At 48.8% G+C, this 24716-nt stretch overlaps 1 protein-coding gene across 1 annotated transcript in view; it reads left to right on the top strand.

Annotated features, from left to right (window-relative positions):
- The window catches only part of Rangap1 (Ran GTPase activating protein 1), a 26098-nt gene extending 2478 nt beyond the window's left edge, over positions 1-23620 (top strand). Inside the window, exons 2-16 of the mRNA XM_028789984.1 lie at positions 3159-3305; positions 6074-6201; positions 7431-7490; positions 9043-9222; positions 11149-11283; positions 16021-16179; positions 16854-16967; positions 17266-17365; positions 17453-17537; positions 18162-18357; positions 19137-19256; positions 21388-21490; positions 22289-22377; positions 22466-22587; positions 22778-23620. Coding sequence (XP_028645817.1) covers positions 3194-3305; positions 6074-6201; positions 7431-7490; positions 9043-9222; positions 11149-11283; positions 16021-16179; positions 16854-16967; positions 17266-17365; positions 17453-17537; positions 18162-18357; positions 19137-19256; positions 21388-21490; positions 22289-22377; positions 22466-22587; positions 22778-22847 — 1773 coding nt within the window. The 5' untranslated portion in view covers positions 3159-3193 and the 3' untranslated portion in view covers positions 22848-23620. The remainder of the gene's footprint in view (positions 1-3158; positions 3306-6073; positions 6202-7430; positions 7491-9042; positions 9223-11148; positions 11284-16020; positions 16180-16853; positions 16968-17265; positions 17366-17452; positions 17538-18161; positions 18358-19136; positions 19257-21387; positions 21491-22288; positions 22378-22465; positions 22588-22777) is intronic.
- The last annotated feature ends 1096 nt before the right edge of the window (positions 23621-24716 follow it).

The following is a 24716-nucleotide window of genomic DNA, read 5'->3' as shown; positions in this document are numbered from 1 at the left end:
TCTCTCTCTCTCTCTCTCTCTCTCTCTCTCTCTCTCTCTCTCTCTCTCTTATATAAAAGAAAGTATATAATGGCATCATATTAGTTTCAGAGGTTTAATCCATTGTCATCAGGTTGAGTAGCATGGTGGCATGCATGACTCTGGAGCAGTAGCTGAGAGCTGTATAACCTGATCTAAAGGCAGAGAGAGAATTCAAGTGTATGAGCCTATATACTATGGGGATTATTCTTATTCAAACCACATTCTGGTTACCTACCACCTTCTCTTTGGGAACATGGAGTTATCCATTCTCTTCTCTCTGTGGTAGTGCTGGGCCTTGAACCTGCAGCCCCCTATGCCTGATAGGTCCCTTCACTTAGCTGTATGCCAGCCAATTTGTTAACCTCCCAACTGTGGGCCACTTTGTCTTTGGTGGTGACATTTATGAAATATATATTTGGTTATAGTCTACTTCCTGGTATAGACAGCACCTATTCTAATGCTGACTGCTGGCTCAAGAGTCCCTTGGGTAGTAAGTACTAGGGTAGATGGAGGAAGTCATCAGAAAAACCTAAACAGAGTTAAAGAGTGGGACTCTCACCCTGTATCCCAAGCTCAGATTTATCAACGACACCCATGATTTAACCAATCATGCTTATGTAACAAAGTCTATGAACCTCCAAAAGGACAAGGCTGGGAAGGCTCCCAGATATCTGTACACAGGAGAGTCTTGGAGGATACTGGGCCTTAAGAGTGCATGGAAGCCTTGGGCTTTTTTCTCAGACCTTCCTTGTGCGTTCTTTATGTTGATCTGGCTGTTCTTTAAATACTCTTTGTTTGCTGGCATGATGGTACACACCTTTAACCCCAGCACTGGGGGTGGGGGGTGGGGGTATTGTGCTCTCTATGACTTTGAGGTCATCTTGATCTACAGACTGAATTCAACCAGCCAGACATAGACATTGAAACCCTGTGAATGAATGAATGAATGAATGAATGAGTTATTTGTTGGAGGTTAAAGGTATAGTTCAGTGTGAGAAGTCTGGGGTATTGTCCCCAGCACATATCCACACATATACACATCCTTTATAATAGATAACTTTATTTTAAAAAACAAACTGTTGTCCCTGAGTTCTATGAGTTCTAGCAAATTACTTGACCCCGAGGGGAAAGTCATGGCAACTCTCGTTCATAGCCAGTGGATCAGAAGCACAGGTAAACACACTAGGGTTCACATGTGGGGTAGCTTTGTAGGGCTCTCAACTCCTGGGATCTGAGTGTTGAGACTGAATGGGAGACAGCGTACAGTGCCCTGCAGTAGTTAGTTACTTGCTTGATGTGTTCGACGTTAGAAGTGTGTCGTGAGCCGGGCGGTGGTGGCGCACGCCTTTAATCCCAGCACTTGGGAGGCAGAGGCAGGTGGATCTCTGAGTTCGAGAGTTCGAGGCCAGCCTGGTCTACAGAGTGAGTTCCAGGACAGCCAGGGCTACACAGAGAAACCCTGTCTCGAAAAAACCAAAAAAAAAAAAAAAAGAAGTGTGTCGTGACACACAATGGAAAGGCTGAGATAGTTTCCACACAGTGATCTATTGTGATGGCAGCTCTTGTGATGTAGAGACCTCTAGTCTCCTAGGAACCTCTGAGGGGCTACTGTGGCAAGTACAGTCTCTGGCCAGGGTTGAAACCAGACATGCAGTGGCCTTAGCCTTGTGTGCCACCCCTCATCATGCCAGCATGGGCAGTGGGACATTCCTTGGGATGGATGACCTGGATCCCATAGCCATCTGTGTCCTGTTTGAGGAGTGGGACCCTCAGACAGAGTGCTACCTAGATGATCAGGCAGGTGTGTGACTCTTGAAGCAGCTGCTACTTTGGGACTTGACTGCCCTACGGTGGATGTCCCTGCTGGGGCAGTTTGGAGGGGAACTTGCAGAACTTGATCTCTCTTCCACCTTTCCAGATCGTTAATTTTCTAATGACATTCATTTCTCTTGGTGGGTTAGCTCTTGGGTTCTCCATGGCAGGAAGGGGGCTAATCCACAACTTTGACTAGAGATCTCGGGGAATACTCTACACACACTTTGAGGTTATGCTTGGGATATCAAACCCAGGGCCTTGAGTTTTGAGAAGAATCCTTTTTTGTTTGTTTGTTTGTTTGTTTGTTTTGTTTTGTTTTGTTTTTGAGACAGGGTTTCTCCGTGTAGCCCTGGCTGTCCTGGAACTCACTCGGTAGACCAGGCTGGCCTCGAACTCAGAAATCCGCCTGCCTCTGCCTCCCAAGTTCTGGGATTAAAGGTGTGCGCCACCACCGCCCAGTGAAAAGAATCCTTTTTACAAAGATTTTTTTTTTCATTTTTTTTTTTTTTGTGTGTGTTTGTTTTAAGACCTGGTTTCACTCCATAGACTAGGCTCCGGCTCCCTCTCCTTCTCCCTCTCCCTCTCCCTCTCCCTCTCCCTCTCCCTCTCCCTCTCCCTCTCCCCTCGAACTCACAGAAATCAATCTGCCTCTGCCTCCCATGTGCTGGGATGAAAAGCATGAAACGCTATTTTTTAATAATTTTTTAAGCTTTGTGTACATTAGTGTTTTGCTTACATGTGTAAGGGAGTCGGATCCCCTGGAACAGGAATTACAGATAGTTGTGAGCTGCTTTGTAGGTGCTGGGAATTAAATCCAAGTCCTGTGGAAGAGGCTCTCAACCACTGAGCTAGCTCTCCAGCCCAAAGCACTATTTTTTTTTTTAATGTGTTGAGTATGTTGCCTTGCATATATGTCTGTACCATTTGTCTGCAGTGCCCACAGAGGCCTTAGTCAACATAAGGATGCTGGGAATTGAACCCTAGTTCTCGCGAGAGCAGCCTCTTAACCACTGAGCCTTCTTCCTAGCCCTGTAATTGTGTGTATGATACATGTGTGAGCAATGGTGTGTGTGGTGTATGTGTGTGTATGTGTGAGAACAAGTTTTTAGTGTGTATGTGTGAGTATATGCATGTGAATGCAGGTGCCCTGAGAGGTCAGAAGTGTCTGATCTGGAGCTGAACTTAACAGGCATTTGCGGGTGATGGGAATCAGATGTGGGTTCTTTGTAAGAACAGCAAGTACTCATAACTGATGAGCCATCTCCAGCCTCCCTTCCATTCTCTTCCAAGAATCTTTTTTTTAATGCAGTTTTCTTCTTCAGTTTACAGACCTTCAGGGGAACCCACTGTTGTAGTCATGGCCTCTGAAGACATTGCCAAACTGGCAGAGACCCTGGCCAAAACCCAGGTAGCCGGAGGACAGCTGAGTTTTAAGGGCAAGGGTCTCAAACTGAATACTGCAGAAGATGGTAAGTTTCTGGGCTGGCCACATGAGGGAGGGGGTGTGCCACGCATGCTTGCTAGTCCTCAGGCTTTCTGGGCTTCCTCATCTTTATCATTTGTCCTGGCAGTCAGTCTTGTGCCGCAGGTCCATTCCAACAGTGAGGCATCTGTGACTACTGCTTGAGAGAGAGGGAGGGAGAGAGGGAGAGAGGGGTTCTTTTTTTTTTTTTTTTTTTTTCTTCACAGGGTTTCACTAATGTATGTATGCCTTAGACTAGATCCCTGTCCATCTGGCTCAGCCCTGGCTTCAGAGCTCTTCCCATCCCAGGGCAGCTGTCTTCCTTATGGCAGAGGCCCCGAGGGAGCTGCAGTGAAACAACAGTGTTGGGCTCTCATGGGAAGTTTCAGTCCTTGCAACCAGGCGTCCTTGGGAGATGGAATCAGGTTCCTGTCTTCCCATTCATGACCAAGGCTTAGCTAGCACGGAGAATGCTGAATCCCTTGCTGCCTGGAAATAAAGGTATCTGCCTTCAGACCTTGTGAGGCCTCTTGGGGTTCTGGCCCAACCAGAGAAACTGGTTGGGACTTGCCAGATTGTCTCACGCACCCGTAAATTACTCCCCTCCCAAAGGGGACTTTCGAACCTTACAACAGTTGGAATGTCCATCCCCAACAGCTTCGTAGTACTTTGAAACTGACAGATTTCTCTGTGGACATCCAGCCCCTCAACTTCACTTGCTCTGTTTGGTTTGGTTCCTTACTTGTTGTGTTTGGTTGTTTTATTTTGAGACGGCCTCGCTATGTAGACGAGGCTAGAGGCTATCTATGTAGTTGAACTCATAAAGATCCTTGTGCCTCTTGAGTGCTAAGATTAAAGGCACACACCACTATACCTGACTTGTTGTTTTGATTTGGTTTGGTATTTTGTTTTAGAGACAGAGTTTATGTATGTAGCCTTGGCTCTTTTTGAATTTACTCTGTGGACCAGGCTGGTCTCAAACTGGCTGTGTGGCAGAGAATGGCCTTGAATGCTTTTTTTTTTTTTTAGTATAGAATAGAGTTTATTCAGGGCATGGGGAGGGGAGCCAGGAGGGTAGTAGAGGCAGAGAGAAGTAGAGGAGTAGAGGCAGGCCATGAGCACATGGAGAGAGTGGGGGGAGGGGAGGAGTGGGGACAAGGAGAAACAAGAGGCAAGAGATCAAAAGAGGGCCTTGAACTCCTAATCCTCCTGCCTCTACAACTCTCAAGTGCTGGGATCTGTACTGTCATCTCCGTGGGAAGTGGGTTGAGATGCCGCTGTTCTGTACGTGAGACTAACGCATTCAAGGTCGCAGACTTCACAGATTGCAAGATTAGTGAGATCCAGCCGAATTCCCTGCTCCCATGCTTCTGAATAGACACTGAGCTTAATTTAGTAAGTACAGACTTGCTGAAGGCAGTTTCTGGTTAGCCTGATGACCCAAGTTCAATCTCTGGAATATGTGGGAGGAGGAACTGACCCCTGCAGGTTGTTCTCTGACCTCCACATTTATGTGAACTTACACAAACACAGACAATAAATAAATGTATGCTGTTTGTTTCCTTTCCAAGGCTTTATTCCCATATTGCAGATTTGAAAACTGACTGAGGACATGGTATAACTCCCTAAGGGTACAGTCACCAGTGCTTGAGGTAGGGTTGAGAAACTCAAGCTTTGAAACTCAGGGTGCAGCTCAGTGATTTAATGCTTGTGTTGTACAAACCCTGGAATTTTTTTTTTTGTTTTTTTTCGAGACAGGGTTTCTCTGTATAGTCCTGGCTGTCCTGGAACTCACTCTGTAGACCAGGCTGGCCTCGAACTCAGAAATCCGCCTGCCTCTGCCTCCCAAGTGCTGGGATTAAAGGTGTGCGCCACCCCCCCACTGGGGAGGGGGGGGGGGGCCCGCTACAAACCATGGATTTAATGCCCAGCACTGCAGAAAGCTTTGCAATTCCAGTGGCTAATTTTTCCATGTTGCTAGCATTATATTAGGTCACTAGGAAGGCTAGCTTACCCTAGCCTTTCAGGAACTCCTAACTTTGAGGGGAAACGAGGTATTTGGGAGGCAGAATGTGAGCCTGTTTTGAGATACTTGAACAAAGGACCCAAGAAGTGAAGGTCACTTTATTTATCTACCTTTAATTAATTAATTTTTAATTTTTATTTATTTGGTAAGACAGGGTCTCTCTTTGTAATTCTGGTTGTCCTGGAACTCGATGTGTAGACCAGGCTGGCCTCTAAGTCACAGAGATCCTCTCAATGCTGCCTCCTGTGTACTGGGTTAAAGGTGTGTGTCACCAGGCCTGGCCCTGCCCTTCTTGCTTTTAAGGCTGTTTCCTGGAACAGCCATCTGGGAAATCCAGTCTCTGACATTAGAGGTGGTTACCTTTTGGAGCAAGATTAGCAAAAGGCAAAGAGATCAGTCCAGCCATTGTCCTCAGGACCCCTGGAGAAGAGGCCCGAGCCAGCAGGAGAATCAGTCAGAATTTCAAGGTCATTCTGGACTTTATAGAAAACTTCAAAGCCTAACTGTGCTACATCCTGTCTTTAAAAATAACAAAAACAGAAACAAAAACCTGATTCATGTCACTAGTGTTATCTGATCATAGAGAATTAGTCGTCACAGCTCTACTCCCTCGGAAGCTTGAGTCTGTCCAGTTCTTCTTTCTCCAGAGGTGCATGGTTCATAGCCCTTGGAGTAAATGAGTACTGGTTCCTGAGTTGTCCTGTTGGGTTCATGGCTGCCTAAGCCTGAGGTGTCTTCTGTTTACATAGCTAAAGATGTGATTAAGGAGATTGAAGAGTTTGACGGCCTGGAAGCTCTACGATTTGAGGGCAACACAGTGGGCGTGGAAGCCGCCAGAGTCATCGCCAAGGCCTTAGAGAAGAAGTCCGAGCTGAAGGTGAGAGTGAAGCAGCAGAGGTTTGTACCTGATAAGACCTCACATCACCACAACTGCCACTTAGGTCTGGAACCTGCCAAAGCCCTGTCCTGTTGGCTGTAGTTCCTCTCCATTTGAATACTTGAGAACATAAAGTTTTACCCTTTTTTTCTGAAATGAGGCAATCTTCAGGTAGCATCAGGAGCACAGGGTCTTCATTGGAAGTTGTACCCACAAAAGACAAGCTCGGAGAGTCGTCTGCTCACAGTGCATGTACCGTTCTCCCAAGGAGCATGAGAGTTAGCCAGCACACGCTCCTAATAGGCTGCACTTACAAACCCGCCTGTCGTTACCAGAGCCTGGGATATGACTTGTGCCACCAAGTTCTAAATGGTTCCTGCATTTGTGACATTTATCTGATCCTTTTCCCTGAACTAGCTTTTTATGTATTGTAGGAAAAAAAAATTGTATGTGTATGGGTATTTTGCTTTAGTGTATATGTGTATGACACGTGTACCTGGCAGAGGACAGAAGAGGACATAGGATCTCCTGGAGCTGAAGCCTTAGGAAGTTGTGTGCTGAGAACTGAACCAGGGTCCTCTAGAAGAACAGCCGGGGCTCCTAAATGCTGAGTCATCTCTCCAGCCCCTAATCCAGCCTTCAAGTAATTAAAGGCGAGCACCTTTTCTCTAAAAAGGAAGTCACCAGACAATGCACAAGAAATGCACAAGGAATAGTGTGGACTTTAGCTTGATGATATTGCCATCCAACGGCTCTGCGTCTGAGTCTTGTTCTCAGTCTAGTTGATGAAAAGCAAGTTAGTTGGTGGGCATGGTGGTGCAAATCTGAACTCCAGAGGTTGGTTCAAGGCCGACTTCACTTACATAGCTTGAGGTTAGCTTGGCCAAGAGAGACTGTTGGCCATACGAGAACAAAAGGGCAAACAGTGGAAGTGGTGGGGAAGGCCTAGCCCCAGGTGGATGTCAGGAGGGTTGGAAAGAGGTGCTTCTCCATGGTAATGCCTCTGTTTACTTCTATGGTGTTCTGTCACTCAGAATCTTCACGTACTCTTTGCTTCCGGGTCCCTCTCGCTGTGGGCAAATTTGATCTAATTCTCTACTGAGAAAACTGAAACTAGGAAATCTAGTTTCTCGTGGTGCCCAAGCTCTCAAGGAGGCATTGCTGGTGTGAGGCCTCACTTGAGGTTGCTCCTGGGTTCTCTGGCTAACACTCTTCTTCTTCATGTACAGCGATGCCACTGGAGTGACATGTTCACTGGAAGGCTTCGGTCTGAGATCCCACCGGCTCTGGTAAGGCCCAGGCTGTATTTTCTTATGGGCCCAGACACCCCTCACACCTGTTTGCTCTGGAGAATCAGTTCAGCCTCCCAGGTGGAAACAGGGCTAGCCCAGCACCTGCCCTGTGTCCCGAAAGGGGATGGGAGCAGGTGAGGATATGAAGGAGCCCACAGGGCCAAGCTTTGGATGGGAGGAGATGCTGCTCCGAGCAGGTGTTCCCAGAGTCCTAGTGCCCCGGGGCCTGTTTCCTTAGGATCCTGTCTGTCCACAGTATCTTGTGACTGCTCACCTTTCTTTGTTACTGTGTTACTTTCTTTGCTGTGATACTCAAGGGGCTATAGTTCCAGATTGCAGTTCCCAGCATTTGAGCCTTAGAGACAGGGAGAGGAGAGAGAACTAGCCTGGGTCTTAGCACAGAGCCTCAAGACAAAGGAATCCATGATGGTGACTGTCCCATCTCATCCTTAGGCCTTCAGTTCGTTTCAGAAAAGCCTCCTCACTATCCTCCTAAAGAGCCGTAGCAGAGGATTCTGGTCCACTCTATGGGGCAAGCTCCCAAGAGATGGAGCTAGTGTTCACCCTGGAAGGATAAGCAGGATTCAGAACGCAGGCTGAGTAAACTAGTCAGGGCAGAACAGAAAGTACAGCAACTTTCTGTGGCGTCTCAGAAAACTTGCTCGGCACTGAAGATGTGTTATGTCTTCACATTCCAGTCATGAGAACGGATCTTTAGGGGTGTAAATAAGAGAAAGTAAGCGAACCCTGGGGCATGTGACAATACTTGTCCAGGGAGAGGTAGACATTGTACCGCTGGAGCCAGACCTTCAGATGGCAATGCAGCCATTGTCTTTGTTGAGTGCTAGGATAATAGGAACCTTTGTGGGTGGTATAGGCAAAAGCAGGGTGTCCCCTCTTGAAGTCCTGCCATTGTGAGCTACTTGCCCTCTCTTATGTCTGCCCCCTTCCCTCATCCCTTCTGGCAGAGCCACCTCTAGTATTTTCTCCCGGTATGGCTGGGGTAGGCTTCTGTACCACGCCCATGTTTCCAACAGCATCCTGCTCAGTCAGTCCTGAAGCTTGAGGTGTTTAGTGTTGACTGGCTGCCTCTTCAGTGAGCTCAGTACCATCTCCTACAGAGAGCCTTCCCAGATTTTCCTACTCCTGGGCCCACTCACTCCCATTTCAGTGTAGGAACATAGTAAGTAAACTCTGCTGTAAAAGCCAGTGTCTGGGCTAGCACGATGGCTCAGCGGGTAAAGGTACATGCATTTGAGTGTGAACTGTGCACGCCTCAGTTCAAGCTGCATTCAGGCAATAAATGCCCTGGTGGAGAGAGAGAACCAGCTCCCAAAAGTTGTTCTCTGACCTCTATACTTGTGTTTAAGTACACATGTGCCTGGACTCAAGCACATAGTAATAGTGACAGTGACACATGATTTTTAAGCCAGTTACTGTGCTACATTCCCACCGACTTGGGTATGACCTGTGGACAGGGTTTGGGGCTGGCAAAGAAGTGGCGTCTGGTGGATGTCTGGGAGACCGAGTGCGTTCTCTCTGTGTGCAGCTCTCACTAGGGGAGGGACTCATCACTGCAGGAGCACAGCTGACGGAACTGGACCTCAGTGACAACGCGTTTGGACCTGATGGAGTGCGAGGCTTTGAGGCCCTTCTTAAGAGCCCAGCCTGCTTCACCCTGCAGGAGCTCAAGCTTAACAACTGTGGCATGGGCATCGGCGGTGGCAAGGTGGGTTGGCAGCCCTGGGCGGTCCCTTCATGCATCCACATTGGGCTGTGTGTTCTGGCCCTGAGGACCACCTTTGGGGGCAGGGGCTGTTTTCTGTCACTTCAGAGGAGAAAAGCAAAGCCTCAAAGACAGCAGCCTGCAGCCAGTGAGGAAAGGAGTCCAGAAGGTTAGGTTGCTAAGCAACCATTCCAAGTTCTTGAGTTGCCTTGGCAACACAGGCAGTGCTGCTGCATAACCTGCTCTGACCTGCTTGCTGTGCAGAACTTAGGGTTGCAATATCCGTGTACCAAATCTCTTGCTACTCAGAACAACAGGCACAGCCCCAGTCACAGTTGGCTTATTTCTGGACAGGGCTGTGCCTTAAGTTCACCCTGTGACTACCAGCCATGCAGTGATGGAGACTGCCCTCCTTTCCCCTCTCTTTTCGAGGTTCTATCAGACCCAGAGCTGGGACACAGCTAAGAGGAATAGGGGTGTGTTTATGAAGATGGGTGTGTGTACATTGCTGGCACCACCACCTCCATTTTCCTACAGAGTGAACAAAGGTGTGGGGGTGGGGTGAGGAGAGTCTCAGCCTTCACCAGCGGAGCTGTTCTTTTTTTTCTGCCTCTTGTGGCAGTGAGGATTAAACCTAGAACCTAAAGCTCCAGCATTGAGCTAAATCTGTATCTCCCAGGCTCCAGTTAGATCCAAAAAACTAGAATGGGCCTTGAATTGTCCCAGGCGAAGGAGCCCGTGACCCCCTCTGTAGCGGTTGTCCTGTGTTGTTAAGGAATTGTGGCAGCAGGCTGCAGTCCTTCCCCAGGTGCACTCTTCCCCATCTAACACCTTTCACGTTAAGGGAGCTTCTTATGTATTTGTGTTTTGGTTTTGGTTTTTCAAGATAGGGTTTCTCCTGTCTCGAAAAACCAAACCAAAAAAAAAAAAAAAAAAGATAGGGTTTCTCCATGTAGACCAGGCTGGCCTTGAACTCAGCAGAAAGCTGCCTGCCTCCCTCATGCTGGGATTAAAGGCTTGTTCTGATACTGCTTGGCTGTGTTTTATTTTTGAGACAGGGTATCCTGTAGCACAACCTTATCTCAGACTCAGCATCTGGCTGAGCATGACCGTGAAGTTCAATCCTTCCTTTTCCTCCTAAGTGCTGTGATTACAGGCATGCTACCTGATGCCCTCTTTCTGTGTTGTTAGTGATCAAACCCAGGGCTTTGTGCATGTAAGCACTGTACCAGCCGAGCTACATCCTTTTTTTTTTTTTTTTTTTTTTTTTCTCCCGAGACAGGTTTCTCTGTGTAGCCCTGGCTGTCCTGGAACTCACTCTGTAGACCAGGCTGGCCTCGAACTCAGAAATCCGCCTGCCTCTGCCTCCCAAGTGCTGGGATTAAAGGCGTGCGCCACCACCGCCCAGCTCAGGACTCCATTCTGATTCAGAGTCCGCTGGCTTAGTGATCATGAGAAAGTCTCTAAGCTGGTTGCTGTTGTACATGTTGGCTATTAAGTTTTCTGGAGGTTGAGGCAGGAGGATCATTAGATGGCTGAGTTACAGCAGCATGAGTTCAAGGCCAGCCTCAAATACATGAGACCGTATCTCAGTATAAGAGTCTGGCCTCTCATAGTCTAGTTCTTCATCTGAGAGGTTGAAATCATGACAGCTTTAACCTAGCAGAACTATGAGATAACTGGGAGTCCACACCGCAGTTAGCTTAAAATCCAGCTGGCCTGTCTGCCTCTACCTGCCATAGACCCCTGCAATTAACCCCAACAAGAACAAAAACACCACAAAGTATAGCAGCTCTGTGACCACTGCACTGTAGCAGTGTTTCCTGATCTTCCCCCGGAGGAGGTGTGCTTCACTGGAGGGGAACAGTCGAGAGGCAGGTGGAATCAGGACCTGGCCAAGGTATGCACACAGCTCTGCCTTTCCTACAGATCCTGGCAGCAGCTCTGACTGAGTGTCACCGAAAGTCCAGTGCTCAAGGCAAGCCACTGGCCCTGAAGGTGTTTGTAGCTGGCAGAAATCGCCTGGAGAATGATGGAGCCACTGCACTGGCAGAAGCTTTTGGGGTGAGTCATTTCTTTACCCTGCTGTGCCAGACAGAAAGGGGGTCATAACAGGTTGACAGTGTCGGTTTGTTAGATTTGTTGAGTTGAGAATGGGGTATGTCTCTAGTCCTGGCTGGTCTGGAACTCTGTGTAGACCAGGCTGGCTTCAAACTTACAGATGAGTGCTGAGATTAAAGGTGTCTGTCATCATGCCTGGTGTGTTAGTCAGGGTTCTCTAGAGTCACAGAACTTATGGGTAGTCTTTATATGTAGTAAGGGAATTTGTTGATGACTTACAGTCTGTAGTCCAACTCCCCAACTATGGTCAGCAGCCGCTGTGAATGGAAGTCCAAGGATCTAGCAGTTGCTCAGTCCCACAAGGCAAGTAGGTGAAAACGAGAGAATCTTATGTGGGTCTCCAGCAGAAGGTGTGGCCTAGATTAAAGATGTGTGCCACCACGCCTAGATTTGGATTAAAGGCTTGTACTACCTTGCCTGGGCCTAAACTTTTGATAGCCACTGCCTCAAGATCAGGATCACAGGTGAGCCTTCCAATTCTGGATTGTAGTTCATCCAGATATAGTCAAGTTGCCAACCAGGAATAGCTACCACACCTGGTTTCTTCTTTCTTTTGGTTTCTCAAGACAGGATTTTTTTTTTTTAAGGTTTTTTTTTTTTTTGAGACAGGGTTTCTCTGTGTAGCCCTGGCTGTCCTGGAACTCACTCTGTAGACCAGGCTGCCCTCGAACTTAGAAATCCGCCTGCCTCTGCCTCCCAAGTGCTGGGATTAAAGGCGTGCGCCACCACTGCCCAACAGAATTTTTTTCTATGTAGCCCTGGCTGTCCTGGAACTCGCTCTGTAGACCAGGCTGGCCTCAAACTCAAAACCTATCTCTGCTTCTCAAGTGCTGGGATTAAAGGCGTGCTCCATCACCGCCCTGCTATTTGTCAAAAAAAATTTGTTTATTATAGGTATATGTGGGTGCCATGACGTAGTACACATGTAGAGGTCAGAGGACAGCTGGGCAGGGTTGGTTCTGTCCCTCTACTTTCTGTGAGTTCTCAGACTTGCAAAGCAATAGTCTTCACCCACTGCACCATCTCGCTGGCCCCTGCAGCACCTTTGCCAGCTTCGCCTCCTGGTACCCTTCTCTCCTATCCCCAAGTTCTAGGATACTACACAGTATATATGTGGGTGGTACTCTAGCTGTTAGGATGGATTCTGCCCTCACTAGGAGTGGAAACTTGGTCTTCATTCCCTTCTGTTCTCAGCAAATAAAATTTCACCAGCACTAAGCAAATGGCCACAGCAGCAGCCCTGTTGTGGCCCTGAGTGGGCCAGCACAGGAGCTATCCCATAAGGACTCCTCATCCACCCGTGGTAGGAATGGTCCTTGCAGACTGTTCTCTAGGCTGGAGGGGAGCTACTTGTCCTCAGATAGGCCCTTCCTGGGGCCTGTACCCTCAGTCCTCTACTCTGCCTAGATTGGGTTCTTGTTCCATCCACAGTGTCCTACCCTGAGTCTGCGGTGGTCAAGGTAGATGACAAGGCTCTTATTTCTAATGTAGCTGAACAATATCATTTGTTCTTGGGTTTAGGAGTCCTTGTTGTGGACAGTTTCAAACCCATATACACCCTGTGGTTAGTTTCATTTTCTTTTCTTTGAGGTATGTTTATGTCAGAAAACAAACTCAGGTGTTATCACCAATTATGCAGTCTACCTCAGTTTGGCTGAAGCTTAGGAATTGGGCTAGAATGGCTGACCAGTGAGCCCCTGGGTTCTTCCAGTCTTTGCCTCTGGTGCGAGGCTAGCAAGTGCTACCATCATGCCATGGCCTGGCATCTTCATGTGATTCCTAGGAGTTGAACTCAGGTCCTCATATTTGCAAGGCAAGCACTTGATTGACTGAGCCTATGTTTTGGGTTTTGTGGTACTGGGTCTTAAATCCAGGCTTCCTACTTTTTAGTAAGTGCTAAGGGCGTCTTTGTGTGAGGTACTCTAGTCTGTCTAAACATGGGACCTTTCTTTGAAAATTTAGGGTAACGAGGTACAATCCTCATGTGGAAAAGAACTGCATCTAGGAGAATCCAGAAAGTCTTCCCAGGTGTACAGCTAGTGTTTGTCAGATTGATACGACCTAGAAGAGTTACGTGGGAAGAGGGTTTGGGGGTGCATATGAGTGCAGGTGTGTACAGAGGCCAGGGTCGTGGGGTCACCCTGGCACTGTAGTTCAAGGTAGTTGGGAGCTGCCCAACATGGATGTTAGGGAATGAAGTCAGGGTTTCTATAAGAGCTGTGTGTGCTCTTAGCCACGGGGCCATTCTCCACTCCCTGACATGAGGGTCTGTATTTCTTTTTGGCTCATATATTCACCTGCATGTGTCTGCGTGTGCCACTGGGACACAATGAGGCCTGGGCTAGTCTTCTCCAGCCTCAGGAAAGAGAGTCTTAGTGAGGAGTTAGTCTAGATCAGGGTGGCCTATGGACTTGTCTGTGTGTGTTGGGGAGGGGCGGGTCTTTATTGTTCTTTGAAGTGGAAAGTCCCACACTGAATGTGGAGAGTACATTTATGGGCTGTTTCTTGAGTTGTCTTAGTAAAGAAAAGTATCTGAGCCAAAAACAAGGAAGCGAGGGGTTCATTCTCTCCCCTGACTGGGGAGATGCCGCAGCTGGCCGGGTTCTTCAGCTGTCGTCTTTGACTTTCCTGAAATACTGACTTTGACATAAAGTTGTAAACAAAAGTACAATAGAAACCTCCTTTTCCCACACGTGAGTCTTTCCCATTCCTGCCACTTGCTGGTCTGGGGACAGACATGCTGCACCCTGAGCCAGGATGTCCCAGCGGGTGGTTTTCCGTTTCCCTTGGTGCTTCTCCTACAGCTTTGAGGAAGAGGGGCATTTGCAGCTGCTGGAGCTTGTCCTGGAACAGAGAACAAATGGGATGTTGGCTATGTGACTAGAATGAACAGAACTCAGAAAAGGGCTGTGGGTCCATACCTTTATTTAAAAACAAAAAACAAAAAACAAGGGCTGGAGACATGGCTCAGTGGTTAAGGGCATTAAGTGTTCTTCCAGAGATCCTGAGTTCAATTCCCAGCAACCCATGGTGACTCACAACCATCTGTAATGGGATCCAATGCCCTCTTCTGGTGTGTCTGAAGATAGCTACAGTGTATACTCACATACATTAAGTAAATAAATCTTTAAAAAAGAAAAAAAAGACAGTTGGGTGGGGTGGCATACACTTTTTTATTTTTATTTTATTTTTTTTAAGTTTTTGTTTTGTTTTTGTTTTTTCAAGACAGGATTTCTCTGTGTAGCCCTGGCTGTCCTAGAACTTACTCTGTAGACCAGCCTGGCCTCGAACTCAGAAATCCACCTGCCTCTGCCTCCCAAGTGCTGGGATTAAAGGCGTGTGCCACCACTGCCTGGCAAGGCAGCACACACTTTTAATCCCAGCATTTGGAAGGCAGAGGCAGGCAGAACTCGAGTTCAAGGCCAGCCTGGTGTACAAAGGGAATTCCAGGACAATCAGGACTACATATCGAAACATTGTCTCAAAAAACAAGAGAAAACCCTTTTTTTTTTTAAACAAATTATCTTGTGTGTCTTGGTGTTTTGCCTGCATGGCTGTATGTCTACTGTGTATGTGCCTTATGCCTGTGGGGCAGAGGAGAGCACCTCTTCCAGAACTGGAGTTTCAGATAGTTGTAAGCCACCATGTGGGTGCTGGGAATTGAACCTAAGATGATCTGGAAAAACAGTAACTATTCTTAAACTCTGAGCCATTTCTCCAGCCTCTTTTTCTTTCTCCTCCCCACAACCCCCAAGTGAGGCTTTCTCTGTAGACCTCACTATCCTGGCACTTGCTCTGTAGATCAGGCTGCCCTCAAACTTATGGGGATCTGCCTGTTTCTACCTCCTGAGTACCAGGTTCTTCCAGCTTTTTTTTTTTTTAGACAGTGCCTCGTTATGTAGGGCTGGCCTCAGACTCACAGAGATTTGCCTCCCAAGGGCTAGGAGTAAAGGCACGTGTCACCATGCCTGGCCCCCTTTCCTAAGTTGCTTTTGGTCAAAGCATTTTATGACAGCAACAGAAACAGAAGATGATGGATGTGGGAGTGGGGGTTGGCTTAGCAGAGGGCAGTGCTGTACTTGCTGGGGACCTGAGTTTGGCTCCCAGTGCCTGTGGTCAGAAAACTCACGATGCCTGTAAGCCCAGCGCCCAGGGATCCTCTTCTGGTCTCTTGGCACCTGCACTCACAGGCACAGATACAGTTCACAATAATGGGTTTGGTTTGTTTGTTTGTTTGTTTTAAAGAAAATGCCAGTGGGATGGTAGCCCAACATGAGCACACTCAAGGCTCTAGTTTGGAGTCTGTGAGATAAATAGAAATGTCAGCAAATGGGGAAATAGTGGTACTCAAAAGCAGAGAGGGTGAGGTGTCAAAGGCCTAGAAAGGCTATGGCCTGAAAGTGAGACTAGCTGGGTAGGAGGTCCTCAGAAAGATGAGAGGTCCTGCACAGCTAGAAAAGAGCCCCACTGCCACCACACCAAGGATACCAATGAGAAACCTCCATTCTGTGTGAGCTTGGCCAGTCTTTGGCATCTCTGACCCCTTGTCTTCTTCCTGGATCTGATGTAGCCATATTCAAACACTTGCCTGGAGATCTGTGCCCTGGACACTGGCAGCATCTCTCACTGAGTGTCAGTGGAGCACCAGGCCACACCTCTCAACTCTCTTTTGTCCCACAGATCATCGGGACTCTGGAAGAGGTCCATATGCCACAGAATGGAATTAACCACCCTGGTGTCACGGCCCTGGCCCAGGCATTTGCCATCAACCCTCTGTTGCGAGTCATCAACCTAAATGACAACACCTTCACTGAGAAGGGTGGAGTGGCCATGGCTGAGGTGAGGCGGGTGTATCGGGCCAGCATGGCTCTGCCATACCTTTCCATCCTTCCATGTTGAATACCCCACAGCCTCTCTCATTTGCACAGAATAGGGTTGTGTGTTACAAGGTCCCTGCAACCTAATGTTGAGTGGCCTCTGGGTGGGAAGGGCTCATGAAAGGTAAGTTACAATGTCACAAATGCAGGTGTTAGCACCCGGTGGGAAGAGGGATTGGATCTTAGACTTGTGCCTGCTTGTTTTGACTAAGGATAAAAGACGGTTGATTTTGATGAGTGGTGGGGATGGGTGGTTCAGGCACCATGATCAGTGGAATGTGAGAAGTCTACAGGCTAACAAGGAGCCTTCCTAAGTTGGTCCTTATTTGAAATGACTGAGGTTCAGGGGTATTGGAATAATGAAGGGAAAAGGAATTTGAGACCTTGTAGTATTGCCCAGTCTGAAACTATCTGTAAGGAATAGGAAGCCATGGAGGATTTGAAACCCTGATGTGATGGGATGTGATTAGATTTGATCGTGCTTTGGAGAGAACTCTGTAACATGGGTAGCGGTGAGCTTGAGGTTTAGCCAGGGCTTCAGAGGCCAGTGGGCAGTGTGAGAACTCAGCGGATGCTGAGGCCGGGCCAGTGTGTAAGAATGGTCGAATCACCTAGACCCTTGCTCCCTCCTCTCAGACCCTGAAGGCTCTGCGACAAGTGGAGGTGATCAATTTTGGAGACTGCCTGGTGCGCTCTAAGGGCGCCGTGGCCATCGCAGATGCTGTCCGTGGGGGCCTGCCCAAGCTGAAGGTGCCAGCTTTTCCTCCTGCTTGTGTGTTGTGTGTATGGGGTTGGGGGTTGGGGGGAAGGTAATGCGTTCGGAAAGGGTCTGGTGTGAAGAGGGGGACAGGTCTCAGCCTTCTCACTTTGGTGTAAACATGTCAAGTACTTTGCACTGGGTTCATGTATTGTTTTTATTGTTTCAACCCCCAATGCCAAAAGCAGAAGACCAAGCCTGCTTTCACTGTTCAGGGAGAAGCTGACGAGAACAGGACTTGTCTCTTGGCCCAGGTTTGACATGCCTCTCTACTGTTCCTCTTGCTCTTAGGAGCTGAACCTATCGTTCTGTGAAATCAAGAGAGATGCTGCCCTGGTTGTTGCTGAGGCTGTGGCTGACAAGGCTGAGCTGGAGAAGCTGGACCTCAATGGTAAGTTGTAGGGGCTAGCCTCAGCTCATCGCTGGGCAGCTGGCCCCAGCACTGTCCTCCCTGACCTTCATTTCCATCCTGGATCAGGCAATGCCCTAGGAGAAGAGGGCTGTGAGCAACTTCAGGAGGTGCTGGACAGCTTCAATATGGCCAAAGTGCTGGCATCCCTCAGGTAGGGAACTCTGGGATGGTGGCTCCAGAGGCCAAGGGTCAGGCCTTCACTTATTTCTCTTTGGCTTGTCTCCTACCTGCCAGCCTAGTAGCTGGTGCCTTGTGCTAGGTGTTGGAGAAAGGGATAGAGGAGAGCTTTTGTGTTCACCAAAAGACCAGCTTATAAACTTGCGTGTGGGGAGGCCCTGGAGGGCTGCTGTCATCCCCAGGGAGGCTTCATTCTCATGTTGGCACTGTGTATGTGCCCTCAGGCTGGGCCTGGTCACTCTGGTGTGCAGCAGAGCTTCAAGGGAACTAGAAGCACATCACTCTTGCACGCTCCTAACCTTCGTGGCCCCATGAGATGCAGTTGGTGCCACCCCAGGCACCCAAGTCTGCTCAGGTCCCAACAGGCTCCTTTACCTGCTTCCACGTGGGACTTAAGGCTCTTTGGGGACAGTGACCATTTCTGATTCTTCTGTGTCTGTAGCATAGGCACCATCCTTAGCAGAATGAAGACTCTGGTGACCCTGCTTGCCATCCTGTGTGCAGTGCTGCTTGGCGTAGCCAGAGTTCGTAGCCTCAGAGTTGGATGGACCTCTGAGTCAACATGGCCTGCTGGGCTTTAGCTGGCTTTTCTCTACAGTGATGATGAGGGAGAGGATGAAGATGATGAGGAAGAAGGAGAAGAGGATGAAGATGAGGAAGATGAAGAGGATGACGAGGAGGAGGAGGAAGAGGATGATGAGGAGGAGGAGGAAGAAGAGGAAGAGCTACCGAATCGAGGGTCAGGAGAGGAGCCAGCTACACCCTCAAGGAAGATCCTGGACCCTAACAGTGGAGTGAGTTTGTTATTTGCTGGGAACAGAGTCCTGGGGTATAGCTAGCATCTGTTTAAGTCCAGTAAATACAAAGGCCGGCTGGTTCTCAGATTATTCCAGGAGGGACCTCTTTGAGTGTTTGCCAGAATGTAAGCATACTCGTGTGCTTATTTCATGTAGAAATAAACTGTAACACCAAAAATTATGTAGCACTGAACATAACTTATGCCTGTCACTCTAGCCTTAGAAGAATGATGCAGGAGGATTGCCGAAAAGTTTTGGGGCTACCCAGGGCTACATAGTTAATCTTTTTTCCTCTCCGCTATGGGTTATCCTGGTGACTCTTGGGGGGCAGTCAAGAGCTGGGGTTGACAATGACTTGGGTTAGTTGCCTGACCCCACTGCCACATGTCAGTTCATTGTGTCACAGTTTCTGAGCTACAGCTAGAACTCGCACACCTGTGGAGCAGGGCTGCTCTCCTGTGCTCTGGGAGCAGCTGACTGACAGAGTGCCTCTCAAGGTTAGGTTTCCCTGGTACTTGTTAGTAGCAAGCACTGACCCAGGCACCTGTCTTGTTTGCATGGCAAAACTCCACTTTGAGTGCTAAGGCTAAAGTTATCCTGACTTTTACCCAAACCTTGAGAACACTTGGGGACCTGTGACTGAGTGAGAGCTAATTCTGGACCTAGACTCTAGAGCTGACTGGAGTAAGGATGCTGTTGGCACGGGAACGGGCACAGCCAGGTCGAGGAATGTGGGGTTTGGAATCTACAGAGCCCCTGTGTCACCTGTTTCTCAGGAGCCAGCTCCCGTGCTGTCCTCCCCGCCTCCCACAGACCTCTCCACCTTCCTGTCATTCCCCTCCCCAGAGAAGCTGCTGCGTCTGGGTCCCAAGGTCTCAGTGCTGATGGTCCAGCAGGTAAGAGCACTCCCCGCCTCCCACCCCTGAGCTGTAGTGTCATAAGGGTCCCTCCATGTCCTAGCAAAGACTCAAACTGGAGAATTTGAGTTTCTGCCAGATTCACTTGCGCATGCCCAGTGTGTGTGCCATGAGCTCTGAGCTCTGCCTGCCTAGCTGCTTTTGGAGCAAACCCCCTTTCCCGGTTATCTGCAGCTCAAGTGCCAACCAGCCTCACGTGATATCAGGGAGGAGTAATCCTTCACCTTATACTGAAGCATAGTTTCTGTTACTCTGGCAAGCTGAAATGGAGATCACATACGTCCTTAGTTGGGCTTTTTTTTTCCCCTTAAAAAAAAAAGCCTTACATTTTGCCAGGCACACACCTTTAAGTTTAGCCTGGGGAGGCAGAGGCAGGTGAACTATGAGTTCGAGGCCAGTTTGGAGATACGTAGTGAGACTCTGGTCAATAAATTACAAAACCAAAACCAAAAAATCCTTTTATTTTGTACGTCTGTGGAGGTCAGAGGACAACTTGCAGAAGAAATTGGTTCTCTTCTGCCAAGTATCAAACTTGGGTCTTTAGGCTTGATGTGTAGTGTTAGAGTAACATGACGACCACTCCCAGCGTCCTGACAGACGGTCTTGGCCCAACCACTCCCATTAAAGACACAGAGGCTTACTGTAGCTCAGGCTGTTTGCCAACTAGATCCTATAATTTGTCAGCTCCGTCTATACTAGTTCTTGTTCGCCGCCTGGTCAGTCACCCAAGGTTCCTCTGCAGTGGGGTGTCCGTCTGGAGCCTACAGGCCCAGAATATCTGACAGACCTTTCTGTGAAGCAGGAAATAGAAAGGCCTGTCCTACCTTGACTCTGCAGAGTTGGTCAGTCAACTTCCCAGTGTCCTGTTTGTCCACAGCCTGCTGTCAGCAGTCAAGGCAAGGGCAGTTTGTTGCCTGGTGGCTAGCTTTGTCATGTTTGAGGCAAGTGCCATATAGAGGTTCTTCAGTACCCGTCTTTGAATTAGTATTGGGGACACTGCTAACCTGTCTCACTGTTGTGTAAAGTGTATCAGCTTCACTCTGAAAAGGCATCTCTCTGAGAGCCAACATTTTTAATAAATGTGTAACTACAGAATCAGCCTTCCCAGAACTCATGGCAGAAGAAGCCATTTGAAATTTTGAATAGGTATCAATTGTATAATTAACACATGCTTTAATTTACAAAATGAAAGAATGTTATTGTATGGCAATAACGTGTCATCAAACAGAATCTGTAGTCTTAATTCAGTATAAAGCAGCTCTAGGTACCATTCTGCTGTCTCCTTCAGAGTGGCCTGATAGGATTGGATTCCTCTGAAGGATTGTCTAATTTTTGTTTTGTTTGTAAAGTAACATGAATTTCTTTTTGTTTTTTCGAGACAGGGTTTCTCTGTGTAGCCCTGGCTATCCTGGAACTCACTCTGTAGACCAGGCTGGCCTCAAACTCAGAAACCCACTTGCCTCTGCCTCCCAAGTGCTGGCGTTTAAAGGCGTGCGCCACCACCGCCTGGCGTAACATGAATTTCTTTAGCCCTTTTTTTCTTTTAAGATTTTATGTGCTCTGTTTCCATGCACATCAGTAAGAGGGAATCAGATTATTTACAGATGGTTGTGAGCCACCATGTGGTTGCTGGGAATTGAACTCAGGACCTCTGGGAGGGCAGTCAGTGCTCTTAACCTCAGGCCTTGCCTTATGCTATTTCCTAACTAAATCATGTCACTAGATTAGTCCTCTTCCAGCCTGGTTCTTTCCCAGAGTTCATAGCTCTGCCCAGAAGTCTCGACTTTTCTTTCCTGCCTCAGCTGTTTGCTGCTGTCTCTTTTAGAGAATGCCTTAGGCAGGTGAGGAAGGACACACACACCTTCACACAGTGTACAGAGATGTTGCCCCAGCACCTGGGAATAACGGTATTTAACTCACTTGTTGCTCATACCTGTTGTGGCCAGGTTTTCACCAGACTCTAGGGAATAATCTGGGGAAAGTAGTCACCTATCCTTGCCACATGCCACGTCACAACCCCTAATATTGCCATGGCCTTTTGCAGCTATCTTGTGTGAAATCAGAGCCTCAGGGCTCTGGTGTCTAACCAGCCATTATGTCTTGTCCTCAGACTGATACCTCCGACCCTGAGAAGGTTGTTTCAGCCTTCCTGAAAGTGGCATCTGTGTTCAGGGACGAAGCCTCAGTAAAGACAGCAGTGCTGGATGCCATCGGTAAGGGGAGAGAGAGGCAGGGCTGTAGAACTAGATGCTCTCCTGAATTCTGCACTGGAGAATTCCTAAAGCATAAGTTTGTATATAGTTAGGACTTAGGCTATGCAGGGTCAGGGCAGGACACAGCCTATCTTTAAAAGCCAGATAGTCAAATCTGTAAGGCCCTGTGAGTTCTCCTGTCAGGGAGGCCTTTGTGTCCCTGTGAGAGACTCTGCACATGTGGACACAAAAACAAGACACCTGTTCTTGGTTTCATAACATCTGCAAACACTACCTGGCCCCATGTCACTGTTTCCAGTCCAACTCTGTCACCTTCTACCTGTCACTTCTGTTAGAGCCTCCAGGTATGTCAGATTTGGCCAGGCAGAAGAGAGAGAGAGAGTGAGGAAGGCCCAGGGAAGGACTAGGTCGTGGCAAGAGAAAAGGAGCAGAGACACGGGCCTCTTCCTAGGCTGTGTGCTCTGTGGTCAAGGGCTGGTCACCGGGGAACTGGGAACATTTACAGATACGAGAACCTTACGTTCTTTTCCCCTTTTCTCAATATCTAAAACCTCCCCCAGTGGTTTGCACCATTCTGGCTCCATGTGCAAGCTGTAGAGAGTAGGCCTGTCACCACACCCATTTTATAAGAGGCTAGGTGGGGAAGGCGTGGGAGCTGGTACTCTGACCCAGGCAGGTGGACCTGCATCCCCTTCAGCTTCTACCTCTTGATAGGGCCAAAGTCAGGGGCTCCGGCTCCCCTCATGTCTAACCCTCTCCTGTTCTGCTTACTACCACACTCCATTTCTGCCCCTACAGATGCCCTCATGAAGGCGGCTTTCAGCTCCTCCTCTTTCAATTCCAACACCTTCCTCACCAGGTTGCTCATCCATATGGGTCTGCTCAAGGTGAGGCTCCCCGTCACTGTCTGTGGGTCACTGAGGTAGGAACCAGGGCTCACAGGTGACCATGGAGCTCACCCACCTTTGTTTGCAGAGTGAAGACAAGATCAAGGCCATTCCCAACCTGCACGGCCCCCTGATGGTGTTGAACCACGCGGTGCAGCAGGACTATTTCCCCAAGGCTCTTGCGCCCCTGCTGTTGGCGTTTGTGACAAAGTGAGTAGTACAGGCTTGTGGGCGGCATCAGTCCCAAGAGTCCCCGTCCAGCCCCCATGCAGAGACCAGGGGTCCTAATTCCCAGCAGAGGATACCCCATCCCCACCAGGAGGCAGACCGTTCTGACCATGGAGCTCCCTCCCAGGATCCTGAGATGCTGATAGCACTCACTGAGCTGTCTTCTCCACAGGCCCAATGGCGCACTGGAATCCTGCTCCTTTGCCCGCCACAATCTGCTGCAGACACTATACAGCATGTAGATTTAAAGCCAGCTTCTTGTCCCTCGCCCTGCCCCAGTGACTGGGGGGCTGGGATGGACTGAGCTCAGCCAGCATCTCCATTGGATAGGATTTTGACCAGAGGCAGGGGAGGGCCTTGTCTCACATGTCATATTGGTCCTTTGATACTGTGTTGGTTTGGTGTGTGTGTGTGGGTATGTACTTCCTGTCTGGATTGCAGATCTTCATCTCCCTACTGGACTAACCCAGGTCCACTGTAGGGTACTGAAGCCCGGGGGAAGGGCTGACAGCTGCTTTGTTATTAAACTTAGGCCAACTTAGCCATAGGCCCTGTTGGCTGTCCTGCTTGTCCTACCTTCCTGTCCCACCAAAGCCTGGGGAATTACTGTGTGCTGTGTCCACCATGCCTATGGTACAGAGACTGTCAGAGGTGGGCTGTCATTAGAAAGTGAAACTCTAGCCTTAACCATGGGGCTTGGAGGAGCAGCCAGGGGCCAACCCCAAATAGCCCAGGAGTGAGAATTGCCCGTGGTTCCCTGGCTCTTGGACCCAGTGGAAGAAGCACCTTGGCTGGCCCAGCCCTGTTCTTCATCCTGGGGAGGGAAGGGCAGGTCCCCTACTGCCTGAACCACGTGCTTGTGGCCTGCTCTTCGAGGGTTTTCTGAGACAGGAGCTGGATGGGAGATGCCCTGTGACTTCCCAAAGTGGCTGCTTGGCCACCTCCTACTTCCCATTGTGTGTGTCTGGGCTGTGCCTGGGAGCTTCACAAATAAAAGTCACCTGTGGTAGTTGCAGAGGCCCAGAATCTTCTTTCATCAAAAGTGGGGACGCTCAGGACTCAGTGGTTGGGGGTTAGGACAACTTGAGTGAGCATGAGAGCCTGAGTCTCCAGGAGCCATGTACAAAGTAGAAGGACCATGTACATACCTACATACATCCATCGTACACACACACGAACTGTAACATAGGGAGGCCTTAGGGCAGTGTCCCGTCTCCGACAGAGGGGCAGCCTATGTCTCCACCTGGGCCTCAGTGCTTCCTCTGCTCTGGATGGTGTGGGGCAGGCATCTCCCTATGAGCTGCAGTGCTAAGTTGGTTCCAGTTCTACAGGCCTGGGCTTGAGCTCCCAGTCTAGCCCGGAGACTTCCCAGTAGTGGACAGTGAGGAGGGAAATCTTCAAGTACTGAGGATCCTAAAAACTGTTGAGGTTCAGTTGTGAAGACAGCAGGATGGCATGTGACAGAGAAGATGGGGTGAGAGGCCTGCTTACCTTCCAGTAAGTGACATGAGGCTGATTTCTCCCATATATATATATATATATGTATATATATCTCCTTTACCTCAGACAAGAGCTCATCCTCCCTCCCAGCAGGCTGTCAGCACCTGCTTCTGCTCTGAGTGGTGCTCCTCAGCTCAGCCTTGGTTTTGCTGATGGAGAGATGGCTCAGCACACTTACTCCTCTGGAATATCACAGTCGAGTTCCCAACACCCATATGGTGGCTTACATTAACTGTCCATACCTCCAGTTCCAGGGGGAATTGAAGCACGGTACTCACAGGCTGGCTCATGACTCTTAACTCCAAGATCTGACACTCTCATGTAAGCATATGTGTAGCCAAGACACCAATGCACAGGAAAAAGCTTACTGCTCTGGCAGTTCAGTATAGCCTATAACTCTAGTTCCATGGGCTTTGAACCCAAGTCCTCTGGAAAAGCTATCAGTGCTCTTAACCACTAAGCCATCTCTCCATCCACAAAGCTTCTAGTTTTGCTTCTCAAGACAGAGTTTTTCTATATAGCCTTAGCTGTACTGGAACTCTGTAGACCAGGCTGCCCTCTATTTAGACATCCATCTGCCCCTGCCTTTCAAGTGCTGGGATTAAAGGCAT

This window comes from Grammomys surdaster, unplaced genomic scaffold (genome assembly GCF_004785775.1).
Source record: "Grammomys surdaster isolate TR1022 unplaced genomic scaffold, NIH_TR_1.0 125852, whole genome shotgun sequence".
Lineage (NCBI taxonomy): Eukaryota > Metazoa > Chordata > Mammalia > Rodentia > Muridae > Grammomys > Grammomys surdaster.
The sequence above is the reverse complement of the archived record's forward strand: the minus strand, read 5'-3'. Positions and strand labels throughout refer to the sequence as shown.